The 16732-nt window shown below is 43.3% G+C and overlaps 1 protein-coding gene across 1 annotated transcript in view; it reads left to right on the top strand.

Annotated features, from left to right (window-relative positions):
* PITPNC1 (phosphatidylinositol transfer protein cytoplasmic 1) overlaps positions 1-16732 on the top strand; it is a 250957-nt gene that overhangs the window by 221387 nt on the left and 12838 nt on the right. Inside the window, exons 9-10 of the mRNA XM_061144419.1 lie at positions 12843-12998; positions 16254-16317. Of these exons, the coding sequence (XP_061000402.1) occupies positions 12843-12998; positions 16254-16317 (220 nt within the window). The remainder of the gene's footprint in view (positions 1-12842; positions 12999-16253; positions 16318-16732) is intronic.

Raw genomic sequence — 16732 nt, 5'->3', positions numbered from 1 at the left:
CTAGGGTGTAAAGCCTTCAGTAGTTGCAGCATGTGGAATCTTCCTGGACCAGAGATCAAACCCATGCCCCCTGCATTGGCAGGTGGATTCTTAACCACTGAACCACCAGGGAAGTCCCCAAGTGTATTTTAGAAGAATAAGAGTTAAGACTTTGAAAGAAGGAAGCAGGGTCCAAAGGGCCCAAGGCTTTCAACCAAAAGTGAACAGATGCAAGCAAGTTCTTCTTCAGTCCCATCTCATGGAGAACCTCCCTGTGTACTTTCAAGAAAGCAGACATTAAGTCCACACCTTGCTCAGAACTTGGGTCACCTACATCAGCCCCTGCTACTTTTTTGTCTTATTAAAACACCAGAACTTCTTGACCCTTAAAGCAGAGTTCCCAAATCAGATTAGAATCCCCTTAGAAGCTTCCAAAAAATGTGGATACCTAGAACCGTCTCGACCTGCCTAACCAGATGCAGTAAGATGGGAAACAAGGATAAATGCACCATGTTTGGGGGGAAGAAACCTTCTGAACAGAGCATCCCAACCTTTTTCATGGCATGATGCACATAGGAAATGATCAGTTTTGACTGGCATGTCGGGGAGCTCCTCATCACAGAGGACCACCCGAAGGGTCAGGAAGCCCAGTCTTCTCACCCAGGGACCGAGGGAACCAGTACGTTGTCACATCCATTATCCATTCAAGGTAAGGAATTTCTGCCTAGAAGAGATGCATTTCACATTTTAAAAGCATTTTATTGTTACTTAATTTTGTAGAGACAAAAGGAAACAGCAACGTAAGCCTGGAAGACTGCCCACTCCCCTACCGAGGGAGGGATCAGTACCTTTGAATTTCATTCCATCTGCTGAGAATCTGATCCCATCTGTCATCTGTAGAGTCTTACTCAATGCCTTCCTTGCCAGCCAATAGTGTTTTTATAATATACATTTGTGCAGTTTTCTCCTAAGTTGCTTCTGAGTTGGGGGCCGTCTTCGGATCATCCAAATTTATTTTCTTTCATTAAAAACCATGGTCAGTGTCCATCAGATCCTCTGGCTAGGTCTTGCCCAGGCCATTTCCCAACTAGCTGAAAGAATCTGGAGCTATGACTGGGAAGATGGAAGTAGTATTTTTTTCCCTTAAGAAATAAGACCTGACCCAGTGATTGCCTCCTCCACTTCTAATTTTTTTGCAGACTCCAAGTACAACTGTTCAGCTTCTGCTCCAAAAATATCCAGGAAAGAATAGGTGCTATTAAGTTGCTTGTCTTCATCCTTTATTGTTAAGGGACCCAAAGAAAGACATACAATTACCAGCTCATTAACTTGGGCCTTAGAAGTTTTAATAGATTTCTCACCGAATTGCTAAACCCGACTTCAGAGGGACAGGAACTAACTTTGGAGAAAAAGAAAAGTCCTTGCTAAGTTGTTTTATTCAACTATATCTTTTAGTGATAACTACAATATAGAATAGATATTGTTTCCATTTTACAGATAGGGAAACTGAGGCTCAGAAAGTCTCAGTAGCTTGCCAGTGTTTCAGGAAGCCTTGATTCGAATTCCAAAGATTGTGCTTCTCCTGCCCCACCAAGCTGGCTCCTTCAGGCAAAGCTGAAGGTACAGACACTATTGTCTGTCTTTAAAAAACACTCTAGATATTTGTTTCCTTCTGAAACATAATTCGCTAACCCCGAATCTCAACGACCAAGTGAGTGGGGAATCGCTGGGAAAGCAGAGTAAGAGGAAGGGTCTTTCCAGTCCCTTAGTTACCCTCTTTAACTTTTTTAAAAAAATATTTATTTATTTATTTTGGCTATGCTGGGTCTTGGTTGCGTCACTCGGGATCTTTAGTTGTGGCATGTGGGATCAATTTCCCTGACGAGGGGTCAAACCTGGGCCCCCTGCATTGGAAGCATGGAGTCTTAGCCACTGGACCACTAGAGAAGTCCCCCTCCTTAGCTTTAATGATCTCATGAAAGTTGACTCCCTATCTTATAGGTAAATAATAGTGATTGAAGCAAACCTGGTCTGGGAAAAAAGAAAACCTGGCCATCCCACAATTGAGTAATACAGGAACCCATTAAAGACAAAGTAAAAGTCATAACCCCTAAAGAAAACACCCCCCAACTTCCAGTTTGGGAAGCATTCCTCTTATTTTTATCATCCCCACAGCAGTCCTGTAGTTAAATAATTTGCCCAGGTTCACACAGGTAGTAGTTGCTGAATCAGCAATTCAAACCCATGGGTGTCTCATTCCAAAGCTCTTCCGGTCTCCCATTCAGTTCTGCTGCACAGAACCTAGGGCCCCACAGAGCTGCTTCTTGAGCCCAGTGAACAATGACGTGGAAGTGAAAGTGGTAGGCACTCAGTCATGTCCGACTCTGCGACCTCCTGCACTGCAACCTGCCAGGCTCCTCTGTCCATGGGATTCTCCAGGCAAGAATACTGGAGTGAGTTGCCATTCCCTTCTCCTGGGATCGCCTTCCCGACCCAGGGATCGAATCTGGGTCTCCTGCATTCCAGGCAGATTCTTTACCATCTGAGCCACCAGGGAATTCAAATAATGAAGGTTGAAATAGTACAAGGAATCCACTCTTCATTTTTACCTGCTTTATATATTGGGATTCCAAATAGTGTTTTTTATAAGCAGCTTGCAGTTTTTTATTTAGTTAGTTAATTTAGCTTTGGTTGCCTCAGGTCCTAGTTACAGCATGTGGGCGTCTCACTAGTTGTGTGTGGGCTCCACAGCCCATGGGCTCTGTAGGTGCAGTGTATGAGCTTAGTTGCCCCACAACATGTGGGATATTAGTTCCCCAACCAGGGATCGAACCCACATCCCCTGCATTGGAAGGCATATTCTTAACCCCTGGACCACTAGGGCAGTCCCCTAAATAATATTATATTTTGAAAAACAAAATGAGTTCTGAAGCTAAAATAAGTTTGAAATCTATTCCAGTTTTAAAACTGGGAATCTTATGGGGAATACGTGTAACTCTATGGCTGATTCATATCAATGTATGAGAAAACCCACTGAAAAAAAAAAAAAGAACTCGCCTCAGTTCTCTATAATAAACTATATGGGAAAAAGAAAAAAAAAAAAAGAAAAGAAAATAAAACTGGGAATCTTTTATTGCCTCCAAATGCAGAGTTTATTGACTGTCTCTACCACGACTATCTACTCAACAAGTTGGAGGTCCAGGTTTCCCAAAATAATACCGTATATGAGGAGCAAACTTAGATTCAGGGACAGTTAATCCAGTGCTGATCACTGTTGCCATGTTGCAACTCATCAAGAATATTTGTTAGTCTGTTATCAGCTTTTGATTTCAGGAACTTATGCTATCTATGGGCCAAATTGTGTATCCTCAGTATGGATAGATGATACGGTTAGTTATGTTTCATACCGTGTGTCCAAAGAGCACAGCTAAGATCAGAGTGAGCGCAGACAGTCCACAACATACAGTCCCAGCTCAAAGAGCCAGGTCCTAATGGCACTCCTTTCTGGGAAGAGCTTGGCTCCCAGGCTATTAGGAGAGCTGGTGCCTGGCCTCTCACTGTCACATGTAGTAAGGCAGGGGATCCTCTCCCGGTGGGCCCTTGAATAACTACTGGTTTTGATTAGAGGTGATCTTATACATCAAGAGTCGTCTCTGCCTGAAGGAGCAGATTAGCTTTGTGTAACAGGTTATTAGGGAGCCATCTCTTGTTGCTCTGGAATTGGGGACCAGGCCCAAAGCTGGGGACAAGGAGAAGTTGTAATTCCACATTCCCCAGCAGCTGCTCGTCACTGAGGTCAGGTACCCCAGGACTGGCCCAGGTGGCTCAGCTGGCCCTCTTGCCATGGCGCCTGTCTTCCATCTCTCCCCCATTCCCAGTCCATATTTGGAGATGGGGGAGGGGAGTTCTCAGAGTCGTTTGGGGTATCCTTGCCTAACCCCAAAGCCATGTGAAGGGAGTATTCCAAGAGAATTAATTACAGAAACTGGAGTGAAAGTGAAAGTCACTCAGTCATGTTCTATTCTTTGCGACCCCATGGAGTATCTGGTGGGGGAAAAAAAAGGCTATTTGCCAAGCTGGGGACCCGCAGATCCACACGCAACTCTGCCATCTCTTGAGTCTGGGGCAAGGCTGCAAAGTGGCCCTAGATGTTCGTAGGGGAACGTAGAGACTGATTGATGCCTGCTTCGCATCTGGAGATTTCTGAAGGAGGAGGCTTGTGGAAGGAGCCTGTGGCAAGGATGCTGAGATAGAGCTGTGGAGAGTGAGTGTGGAAACAGGAAGGGGGCATTCTTTTGGACATTATACAAAATGAAGATAATAGCATACTACTTTAGAGGTTTTGTAGTGAGGGAATTTCTGTTTGCTCTGAGACCCACAAATTCTCCAACTCTCTGATACCAACCAGGTGTCAGTAATTCAATTCCGTTCTGACACTTCCTGGCTTTAGCATCACATAGCACAAGTTCAAGGACTCAGTCCTACAAGACCACTTGCACTTCAGATGCCAGTTACAAGCCCAAGGCCACCACATTATGGTTATTTTTCCCTTCCTCCCACAGCATCATCCTCACATTCGAGAATTTGCTGGAAAGGCTCACAGAACTCAGGAAAACAGTTGATTTACATTTACTCGTTTTTCAGAAAGAGTACAGTTCAGGAGCAGCCACATGGATAAAATGCATAGGGCAAGTATGAGGGAGGGAGGTACAAGCTTGCATGACCTTCTCCAGGCATGCCACCCGCAGCCCCGGCACAGAGATGTGTTCACCAACCCGGAAGCTTTCCAGATCTCATTGTCAAGCGTTTGTATATTTCAGTTGCCAGCCTCTCTCTTCTCCCCAACTCAGAGGACAGCAGACTAAACACTTAATCTTTCTGAGACCCAGCCCTATCCTGAGGCCATCTAGGGACCGCACCCTGAGTCACCTCACATATATTTCTTCTATCACAAAGATTAAATAAGAGAGTGTACCCAAAGTGCTGGATCCAGACTCTGGTTCCCAGCAAAGTATTTGATGAGCATTAACTAGTTTTGTGACTTTTCCCTCCTTCCATCCTCCACTTTCTCCTGACCACCTCTCTCAGGGTTCTCTTTTGCCTTCATCTTTTCTATAGCCCCTAAAAGGCATCACCCTCAAGGCTAGAGGCCTTTGACTACTTAACGGTTTTGTGGTTTGCTCACATTTTCCATTCTCATGCTTCCTCTTCTTCAAGTAGAGAGTCTTGAGTTTTTCTGGCCCTGAATTAGAACCGAGAAGGGCTCAGAACACCCACCAAAACACTCCCCCCGCCACCACAGCCACCTTTTTCTCTGCCTTTCTGCATGTCAGATACTCCTGAGTCAAGTTCCTTTAAGAGTCGCTCTGCAGAGGACCGGCACAGATCGCTGTTTGTGGTACGCACTGGTGCCAGGAGCAAATGCTTTAAAAATAGCACTTTGGGTATTAACTGCTAACAAAGCAGGAATTGGCTGCTTCTGGCCACAATTGGCATTTAGGGTTGTATTTTTTTAAACTGATGCATAGCAGGTGACCTTTCAGTAAAGTTTTCGGTCAGTTCTCAAGTGCACTGAAAGCTCCTTAGTTCTGTTGGGTTTTGTTTTGTTTTCATACCTTTATGAGATCCAGCTCATGTACCGTACAATTCACCCATTTAAAGTATAGAATTCAGTGGATTTTAGTATATTCACAGATGTGGGTAACCATCATCACAATCAAATTGTAAACATGTTCACCAGCCCAATAAAGAAACCCTGTATGCTTTAGCTATCACACCCCCTACTCTTTTACCCTCAATCCCAACCCAGCCCTAGGCAGTCATTACTTTTCCTGTCTCTGGATTTCCCTGTTCTGGACACTTCATATGAATAGAATCCCTTAACATGTGATCTTTGGAGACTAACTTCTTTGAAAGCTCTTTAATTTTTCTGTGCATCCCTTTTAGGATTCAAGTTCAAGAAATGTTGGTGCAGGGAACCCCCTGGCAGTCCAGTGGTTAGAACTCCACGCTTTCACTACCGAGAGCCCGGGGTTCAATCCCTGCTGGGGGAACTAAGATCCTGCAAGCTGTGCAAAAGGAATGATAGTCCAAATTAGGGGCTAAATCTTAACCTGATCGAAAAGGCCATTCATTAAAGGGGAATGAAAACAATACCACCTTGGAGTCTTCAAGAAAAGTTCCCAAATGCAGGAAAGAAATCTGATGTCTTTCAGATGGGTTAGCTCATCCTTACTTGAGGGCTGATCATTATAGTTACATAATGTAGCATTTCCTAGCCAGTGACTGCTTAGCCCTTTTTCATTTAACATTTATCAAAGACTTCTAATTTCAATTAACAGGGCAAGCCCCTGTTGGCTATAGTCCTTTGTGGTTCAGATTGAAAGAGTAATTAATCACAAAGACTTTATATCTCAGTGAATGTCGGCCAATAATATTGCCTCAGAGATGCAAGCTGTGCTCCAGCCAGGCTGAGATCTCCTGCGGGTTTCTCCTTGCACCTCCCAGGTATGAGACAGATCCTGACAAATGCAGGGACACAGTTTCACGTCGGCTGCACTAATCAAAGCCCTTAGCGTCATCTTTGTTCTGCTTTGCCCAAGTGCGAGATAGATGAAACCTGAAGGTGTGACTGACCTCCGGGGTGAGTAAGGAGGAAGCCTTCTAAAGAAGATGCATCCGCGCCAAAGGAAAGGTGGCCAGTATGGTCCATCTGGCCCCGGGGAGGAGCCCTGGCACCAGCTCAGCTCCCTCCATACAGATGGGCTTTAACGACAAGCGTCCAGTTTGCCATCTGCCAGGCCTAGGGAGCACCGATGGGATTCAGAGCCAGGGCTCTTGCTGTGGATGAATTTAGAAGCCCCCGGCCAGAGGAACTTGAAGACTGGCATATTCCCAGCTAGCCAGCTGCGGGGTGGAGCCCTCAAAGCAAGAGCATTGACCAAGTGGGTGAACATGCTACGGAGGAGTCAGAGGGGAATGTGAACAACATGTGACCAGAGTACACATCTGCAAGTCAAGAAACACCAAAAGTCTCAGCAAACCAAACCACTAGAGCTAGCAGAGAGGGGCAGGACAGATTCCTCTTCACAGCCCCCAGTGGGAACCAACCTCACCAACACCTTGATTTCAGACCTCTGCCCTCCAGAGTCCTGAGAGAGTACATTTCTGCTGTTCAAGCCAGCCCATTTGTGGTACTCTGAACGGCCACTTTAGCAAACTTACATACAGCTGGGTTCCCTGTTAGGGAAACAAGCTCTACCCTAGTTGGGAAGATTACTGAAAGGAAAGGATTGCATTTATCTCTGTTTAGCTCTCAGCTCTTCAGGAGGAAAGCTATTAATAACCCCTAGGATGCTCAGATTGTCTGATTCAAGGCTGGTCCATCCCGACATGGGAAGATAGCTGCCGAGGGTGTCCACCTGCCAGGGAAGCTCCCAGCTTGGATAGACCATCTCCTGTGTGTGCCCTCATGTAGTTTCAGAACCTGGTGCCATCAGTAAAATCCCTTCCTCTAAGGGAGCAGCCTACAGTGGGGCAATCTGCCTTGCTCTCTGCTTCTTCAACTTTGTTCCTGAAACATAAGAGAAAGAGGGAAAGGAATTGATTCTAATGTAGAAGACTGTCATTTGTCCTTGGCCCAGAACCTAGTCAGAAGCATTCAATAAGCAAAAACCCTTTTCTTGGGATTTCTTCCACCACCATCGTTACAGACACTGATGGGCAACAGCTTCCAGAAAATGTAAATGCCCAACTGCCTCTCACTGGCACAAAGACACCAGCATGATGGTGGACAGCCATATTTTTTGGCAATCATTTTTCTATACACTCAACCACAGGATAACAATGAAGTGATCATACAGCACTTAAGATATTCCTGCTTCCTTTCTTCTGAGGATCTTAATGAGATTTGAGGAAATTGAATTGTGGTATCTCTCAAGGATGTTTCCGTATCATATGCCTCTTATCACTCTGGGACATCTCCTGTGTCTCATGCGTCACCTGTTGGGTATTGGGCTGTGGACTTCCCGACATTATCCAGCTTAAGCCCTGCAGCAGTCCCACAGCGGAGTTAGTATTAACACCTTCATGCAGATGAGGAGACTGAAGCTCCCCTCTGACAGATTGTGCCAGAATTTCAGATGAGAATCTTCATAGTCTAGGTGCAGGGAGCCCAGGTCTGAGAGTCGGTTTGACCTGAGCTTGAGTCCTAGAATGTGGATACATCAACTATTGTCTCTAAACTTCAGGCTCCTCGTCTGGAGCACAGAGATGACATTTGTACCTTAGAGTAGTGGTTAAATTGGGCACCCAGGAAGCTTCTGAAATGCTGGATGCAGAGACCCCACCCAAGACGAATTTGATCAGAGGCAATGGGGATTTAACCATACTCCTCATCCTCCGAGGTTTCTCTCATAGTTCTGGACAACGGAAGTTCTTAGTGGGGCTCTAGGGGAAAACCCTTTCTTGCCTGTTCTAGCTTCTCTTGGCTCCAGGAGTTCCGTGGTTTGGGGGGCCTTTATCTGTCCCCTTTTCTTGTGTGTAAGGAATAGACTCCAACCTCCATGACCTTACCTGAGTCCCAAAGGGCAGATTCTAACCATTGCAAATCATTCCAAAAAAATAAGATAATAGCATCTAGTCCTATCACTTCATGGCCAGTAGATGGGGAAGCAATGGAAACCGTGACAGACTTTATTTTCTTGGGCTCCAAAATCACTGTGGATGGTGACTGCTGCCATGAAGTTGAAAGATACTTGCTCCTTGAAAGAAAAGCTATCACAAACCTAGGTAGCGTATTAAAAAGCAGAGACATTACTTTGCTGACAAAGGTCCATATAGTCAAAGCTATAGTTCACCAGTAGTCATATATGGATGTGTAAAGAAGGCTGAGCGCCCAAGAATTGTTGCTTTTGAACTGTGGTGTTGAAGAAGACTCTTGGAGAGTCCCTTGGACTGCAAGGAGATCAGACTAGTCAGTCAATCCTAAAGGAAATCAATCCTGAATATTCATTGGAAGGACTAATGCTGAAGCTGAAGCTCAATACATTTTTGGCCACCTGATGTGGAGAGCCTATACACTGGAAAAGACCCTGATCCTGGGCAAGATTGAAGGCAGGAGGAGAAGGAGACGACAGTGGACAAGATGGTTGGGTCACATCACCAACTCAATGGACATGAATTTGAGCAAGCTCCAGGAGATGGTGACGGACAAGGAAGCCTGGTGTGCTGCAGACCATGCATGGGGTAGCAAAGAGTCAGACATGACTGAGCAATTGAACAACTGTCAGGGAAGGGAGGGGATGCAGAAACAAGGGAGGAGACCCCCTGAGGCCTGATTAAAGGAACCAAAGAAACTCATCAGGAGACCATCTAAAGTCAGATTAAAGGATTACAGGCTCTGCATATACCCCATCCTTATTAGCAACTCCACCCTTAAAGCATTGCTGTAAAACTCCTCACCAAATCCTCCCAGGTTGGAAACACAATTTTTGAGGCACAAGCCCACTTTGCTCCCCTCGGCCTGGCAAAGCAATAAAGTTGTTCTTTTCTACTTCACCCAAAACTATCTGCAAGATTTGATTCGGCGCCGTTGCACAGAGGCCAACTTTTCGGCATCAAGATGAAGTTGGAGGTTTATAAATTTTGTTTTATAAATAAGAAAACCTGGAAATGAAAGTTTAAAACATAAAACAATCCAGTTATTTTCTTAAAAATAAATAATATATCTGAGCTTGAATCAGAATCAAAATACTATACGATACGATATGAAATACAATCAGAATACAAAATACTATAGCCATAGAAAGAAACAAACTAGAAATTTTAAAAATAAAAAAATTTTTAAAGTTGTAAGAAAGGTCAACTGCTCTATGAATGGGACAGTTTAGATGTTTATTTTCACAAACCCAAGTGAGAGAATGAGATTTGAGAGAGATTTCTCTTGAGATTTCAAAAGAAATGAGTACTTGGGGAAAAGGTAGGGAAAATGAATAGAGGGGGAGGGGTAGACTGTGTAAAGGGGGACATTTGCAGTGACCAGAATACTTCAAATAAGACCTAGTGGGAAAAAAACGAAAAAAGACCTAGTGGTTGGGTTGGATTTTAAAATTTTTTATTTGTATATTTTTTTATTTTGCTTATTGTCATCCAGAGGCTTTCAGCTGGATGTTCATTTCTGATCTTGAGTTTTGAATTAATGGAGTCCTCTGTTAAATCCTTCTCCCTTACTTCCCTCCAGCTCTTTGAAAGTGAATCCCTAATTATAGGCCATGTATGGGATTTACTAGATGAAATCAGCAGCTATGGATATGACACCAAACTCTCAAAAAATCAACACACTGTTGCCATAAAAAGCCCAATTGTTAATTGCTTCTTTGGCATCTGGCTATAACAAAAACACCCTTTTTCTGTTTAATATTAAAACTAAATGTAGTGGAAAGAACATTTGACTAGAACTAGGGGAGGTTAGTATTCTTGTCCCAAACCTGTTACCAAGCGCCTATGGTTTGAGGACAAAAAAAACATTTCATTCTTTGAGGCCTCAGTATCCTTATCCATAAAATCAAGGGCATGAAGTCAAATTACCACTTCCAACTGAAAAATCCCATTCTGCATCTTGAAAATACAGTACACTCTTCTAATCTTTTCCCAAAACTGTATTTCGTGACAGCCTGATATCATTTTACAATTTTGTAGTTCCATGAGGAAAAGGAACCACACACAAATTTAAGCGTCTCCATAGTTTTCACTCTGCAGGCAGTACTTTTCTGGTCTTTCTCAGATCTGAAGTTTGCTGTGAGGCCCCACAAGTCTTAACGACTTTGGAAATGCAGTCTACCAGTGTTTCACAATTATTATTGCAGAGCCTTATTTTATTCTTGAGATGCCTGGAATCTATGATTCTACACGAAGATTCTACAATAGGTATCATTTCAAGTTCCGCAGTGGTCAGCTGAAAGAACAAGCTGGGGCTAGTCCATGAATCAGGTACTAGTGTTGGGAAGATGAGTGTGGGGTGCACCCAGCTGACCCAGGTGCCTCCATCTTCAGGTCTTTCTCAGGCCCCCTGCACAAGACCTGAGACAAATGAAGGCAGCTCAGGCCACGACCACACTTGTTTTGTTTGCTGGGTCCTTTGTCTCTTACATGTCTGGGTTGCCAGGAGCTTTGGTCTCTTGCTTTCAACTGCTTGCTGGCTCTGCAACTGTCCTTTGTTTACCCAGTTGCTAACTGGAGTAGGACAACCGTCACTCAGGTTCACAAGGGTTTGCCTTTGTGTATTCTGATGGGCCACAGTGTGAAAGCCATGTCTTTTGAGCTTCAAGGTAGTCGTTGGTGTGTGCTCATTATTCACCATCACTTCGCTCTTGTGGGAAAGTCAAAGGGCAGATGGGAAAAGAAACCAGCTTCCCCTGTTTCACTCCAACTTTTGTATTTTAAGTTTCAGGAATGGCTTGGCAGTGTACATTTCCTTGTGTATAGTTTTCGGGGATGTACCTAATGGTATGAACTTCTGGAGAGTGCTGGGAAAGAACAAAGCAGCATTCTTTCCCTTTTGTCTTTGGAGATCCAGTTATTGCATCTGTTTGGAATCCACATGATGTTTCTGTTTTGTTCTTTTGTTAAGTAACAGTTCATCCCAGAATTTAGCGGCTTATGGGAATTCCCTGGCGGTCCAGTGGTTAGGTCTCTGTGCTTTCACTGCCTGGGTTCAATCTCTGGTTGGGGAATTAAGATCTCACAAGCGGCACAGTGTGGGGGAAAAAAGAAGGAATATATAGGAATATATAAGCCAGTAATAGGATGACTGACTAGCCATTTAGGAAAACAGAATTTAGTGATTTAAACCAACAGTGTGGTAGTTCTCACAATTCTGCCATCTCAACTGGGCTTAGCTGGACAGGATCTCCTGTTCCTCATGGTATAGGCTTGAGCTGAAATATTAAAGATGACTTTATCGTTCATGTGCCTGGCTTCTCAGCTGGAATGAGTGAGCCTCTCTCCACATGGCCCTCCATGTGGCAGGCTTGGCTTGGGCTTCCTCACTCCATGATGGTCTCAGGATAATCAAACAAGACGTTTTGCATTGCGGCAGACTTCTAGTCTCCAGCTTCTCTTAAAGACCCAAACTGACACAGTGTCTCTTCTGCCACATTCTTTTGGTCAAAGCAAGTCACAGACCAGTCTAGATTCATGAGGAGGGGAAGTAGCCTCCACAACTTGCCTCCAACAGCATGCAGGCACAGTGAGGGAGGGAGTTAATGGTGACCATCTTTGATGATTATCTCCTATAATCTCCCTCGTGGTATTCTCTTGATTTATGGGTCTTCTCTCTTTGTTTTTACTGGCATTTTGTGGTATAGGAACACAAGTCAGGCAGGAATTAGTCCCATCATCTTAAACATCAGATCTTTTACCAGCAATTCCAGGGTGCTTTGGAAAGGCATTGCTGATTGTTCCCTGGACTGTAGGGCTGAACATCAGAGGCTTCACTGACTGCCTTGGGAAGTACAGTAATGGCCAACATCAGTTGAGCACTTGCTATGGACCAAACTCTATGCTTACTCCTTTTTCATATATAATGTTATCATCGTAATCTTCCCAGGTCTATATGTATAATTTCAATGGCAGTTCCTGGGTTGGCTCAGGTGATAGCATAGAAAGTTGGTACTGAAGATTCAAAAATGCTGCATAGCCACACTCAAGATCACCAGCCCTTCCCTCCCCAGAAGCACTCATTTCCTTGAGGTACTTATTACGGTGATTGGTTTCTTTCACTTAGCTTTCCATATTCATTTATTTCATATAAATGATGGTTGAACTTTTAAGTTATCATTTCTTTGATGTATTTTTTCCTCCAGGATCCTAAACACTTCAAGTCAGAGAAGACAGGACGGGGACAGTTAAGGGAAGGCTGGAGAGATAGTCATCAGCCCATCATGTGTTCTTACAAGCTGGTGACCGTTAAGTTCGAGGTCTGGGGGCTTCAGACCAGAGTGGAACAATTTGTACACAAGGTAAGTAAATGGTTGGCAGTTCCTGGGCTGTGGGCAAACTGTCTTTGTTGTGAACCAGAGTGCCCAGTGCCCAACAGATGTGTAAGCACTGAACCAACACAAGTTACCTGCATCTAGAAAATCCTGTTTCCACGAAAATGAATTTTGTCTCCTTTTTAACTCTCTTCTACTAACAGATCTCTTACACTTCACCTCTCATTTGGTGACTTCCATGTCTATTGGGTGAGTATGCTCAGGAAGTTGGGCTCTCAAAGTATGGTTCTCTCGGGCTAACCTAGTTCCAAAAAGAGGTTCTTATACTTGGTACTTGGGCACGCAGGTTCCAGGCAGAGACACAGGGTTTATCTGTGTGCACTGTCCCCCCAAGGATAGTCTTCGCTCAAAAGATCCTGCAAATGCAGACACCTGAGGTAGAAGATGCCCCAAGAGACAGAAGAAGAAACCCCAGTGGTCCCATGAGATGATGTACCCCAGCATTTCTGCCCTTTTAATAACTCTGTTACCAAAGAATTATTGGCAAGCTCAAAACACAGGTTTCAGTTGTATACCTCCTTTGGCTAAACATATTAATTTTGTAGCAGGAACCCATTTAGTGATGATTTAAGTTTATTGGGTGCTTCTAACATAACTATTCCAGTAGTCATGTATGGATGGTGAGAGTTGGACTATAAAGAAAGCTGAGCACCAAAGAATTGATGCTTTTGAACTGTGGTGTTAGAGAAGACTCTTGAGAGTCCCTTGGACTGCGAGGAGATCCAACCAGTCCATCCTAAAGGAGATCAGTCCTGGGTGTTCATTGGAAGGACTGCTGTTGAAGCTGAAACTCCAATACTTTGGCCACCTAATGCGAAGAGCTGACTCATTCTAAAAGACCCTGATGCTGGGAAAGATTGAGGGCAGGAGGAGAAAGGGACGACAGAGGATGAAATGGTTGGATGGCATCACCGACTCTATGGACATGAGTTTGGGTAAACTCTGGGAGTTGGTGATGGACAGGGAGGCCTGGCGTGCTGCGGTTCATGGGGTCGCAGAGTCGGACACGACTGAGCAACTGAACTGAACATAACTCTTATCCTCATGGAAATTAATTGGAAATGCAGTGCTGAGCATTGCCCTTTGAAACTCCTATTTTCATGAGAATAAGTACTATCCAAGTTGTCTCTACATTCCAGATAGGCTGGATATCTGTTTATTTTTCCACTTAAAAACTGATAAGGAATAGCTTTCTGAAATTCTTTTGGGGGCACTGGAATTTAACTTTAATGCACTGAGCTGTTTGTTACTTAGATGGATTTGTCTACTGAGCTTGGGGAGCCAATTGATAGTAAAATGTATAAATCTTGAATTTGGGTCCAAGAAATAGATTGAACTTGCTTTCCTGATAATAGCCGGGCCTGGAATAAATTTGAGACAGAGAAAGGTACTAATCTGCTGAGCTCTAGAATCCGTTTCTACCCAGCCAGGGGTGAGAGCCAAGTGGCACGCATAGAAATCAAGTTCTGGGACCTGCTGTTTTCCTGCTGTGTCCCAGTTATTAAGCAGGAAGACAGTCTAGGCTCCCAGAGTAAATATTTTCCAGCCTCAGCTCTGCGTCTGTCTCTGGCAGTATATTCTTGACTTCTACAACATCCCACCTTTTTTAAAAAAAAAAAACCCAAATGATTTCCTCTTACTGGGGCCACTATCATAGTATGTTTCATTGTCTCATCTTCTCACAAAACATATTTAGATTGCCACAGGGGTCATTGTGTTTCTTTTCTAGTTTTGAGAATCCGTTTCTTTAAAATACCTGTAAGAATTACGCTCTAGCAATAGGCATTCCCATTGCCCATTTCCAAATATAATGAAGTGTCATCAACACCCCCAAAACACACCTGCTGTGGCACACGAGCCACTAATGAGAATCTGAGGCTCTTATTTGCGTGGGTTTCAAGTGCCAGGGATGCCTTTCTCTGAACACCTTTTGTTTTTGAAGAATCTATTCACAGTTAACAGGAAAAAAATGTTCGAAAGCGAGCCATTAGCACATTATTGAATTCTTGTTTCCAGCAGACAGCTGTGTTGTGCTTAATGCAATAGGGCGTATTTACTGATGCCTCGATGCTGTTCTTTTAATTTCCATGAATTTGACACACTCAGCACTCAAGTGTGCATGGCTTCATGTTGTTTATTTTCGTTACATGTTTCCTCCTTCCAAATCATAAAAGCCTCACTAGATATCCATAGACCTGGAATAATAAACACTTCATTATGAAGGCTTCCCTTGTTTCTGCAAATTCACTGAATTAAAATCCTTCTTTTCTTGAAACATGCTTGAACCTTCTACAAGAGGTTTTTGACAATTGCTAGATTTGTTTGTCAGGAGGAAAAAAATGTTGGAAGGAGAGCACTGAGTATCTAAGAAAGGTAAAAAGGCATGCTGTATTTATATCGACAGAAGACCAAAAAAAAGAATACCATGAAATAAAAACACATAAATGGTATAACACACAAACTCTTTACAATTATTTTTCTTAATCTTCTATTGCCATTATGTGTCACCATAAGAAATAATTTCATTCCTTTCATCTCCAGTCAAGTTCATCATTCCCATTATGTTCTACTCTGGTTCAGGTCTTTTATTTCTATGACTTTCAATAATAGTTAACATAATAGTTGACTAAACTGCTCCCTCCCCTGACTTCTAATACATGAAAGCCAAGCTTAGAAAGATATCTACTTATCTTGAATCCCACACCTTCAATTATTTAAAAAAAAAAAATTACCAATATTTAGGATACTTCACTAGAGAAGAGAGAGTTTTAAGTGCTTTTTCTTGGAGGTGATTTTCTATCCAAATAAATGCGCTTGATTTCCAACATTTATGACCCCCTGGAGCCTGTGAGGTGCACCCTTCCGCAAATGGAAAGTAGAACCTGTTTTAGGTAAAGATAAATGAAGAGAAAAATCTGAGGGTGATCAGCCCTGGAGACTTGTTCCAGTCACTGTTGTGTGACTGCCAAGTCGTTGTCATTATTTTGAACAGCTTCCAGCCCAACTTTCAAATAAGATAAAGAGATTAATTTACAGCAAATATGTGTACACCATGGAAAAGTTCTGAGAGTAAGTATGTCCGCCTCTAATTGTCATCCCATATGGACAGAGGGATGGAGAAATTTGTAACTGTCACATTTCCTAGAATTGGAAACCATTCCTTTTCCAGATAGTTTTAATTAAACCTGGTATTCTATCAACCTCCTTCTTTTGCATTTTTAGGTGGTTCGAGATATCCTTCTGATTGGACATAGACAGGCTTTTGCTTGGGTTGATGAGTGGTATGGTAAGTCAACTCCCCCAAAATCAGTTATAGAACAACTTCATAACACATTGGCTTCAACTTTCAGTCCATCTGGCTTCAACTGCTACCTAGAAAGACAACAACAAAGGCAGAGCTATTGCTTCCTGTATTGAAAATAGCTTTGTCCGTGGGACATAATGAAGAAGAATGTAATGATAGAAGCTTGGTCTAAAATAACCACAGCACTTAATTATTGACTAAGTAGGACCTCAATATGTTTGATGTTTGCATGCTTGATACTGCAGGGTTCTATAATCCTCTGTTGGATTGGCTTCAAACCCCTCTAATTTATCCCAGACCTCACGATCAATGCTGCCTTGATCTTGTCGTTAAGCGTCATATCAGGTGAAAGCAGTCCTTGGACTTGAGTCCTCTGAAACACTCCCTCACCAAAAAC

Source organism: Dama dama, chromosome 5 (genome assembly GCF_033118175.1).
Source record: "Dama dama isolate Ldn47 chromosome 5, ASM3311817v1, whole genome shotgun sequence".
In the NCBI taxonomy this organism is placed as follows: domain Eukaryota; kingdom Metazoa; phylum Chordata; class Mammalia; order Artiodactyla; family Cervidae; genus Dama; species Dama dama.
This window is presented reverse-complemented; position numbering and strand designations above follow the sequence as displayed.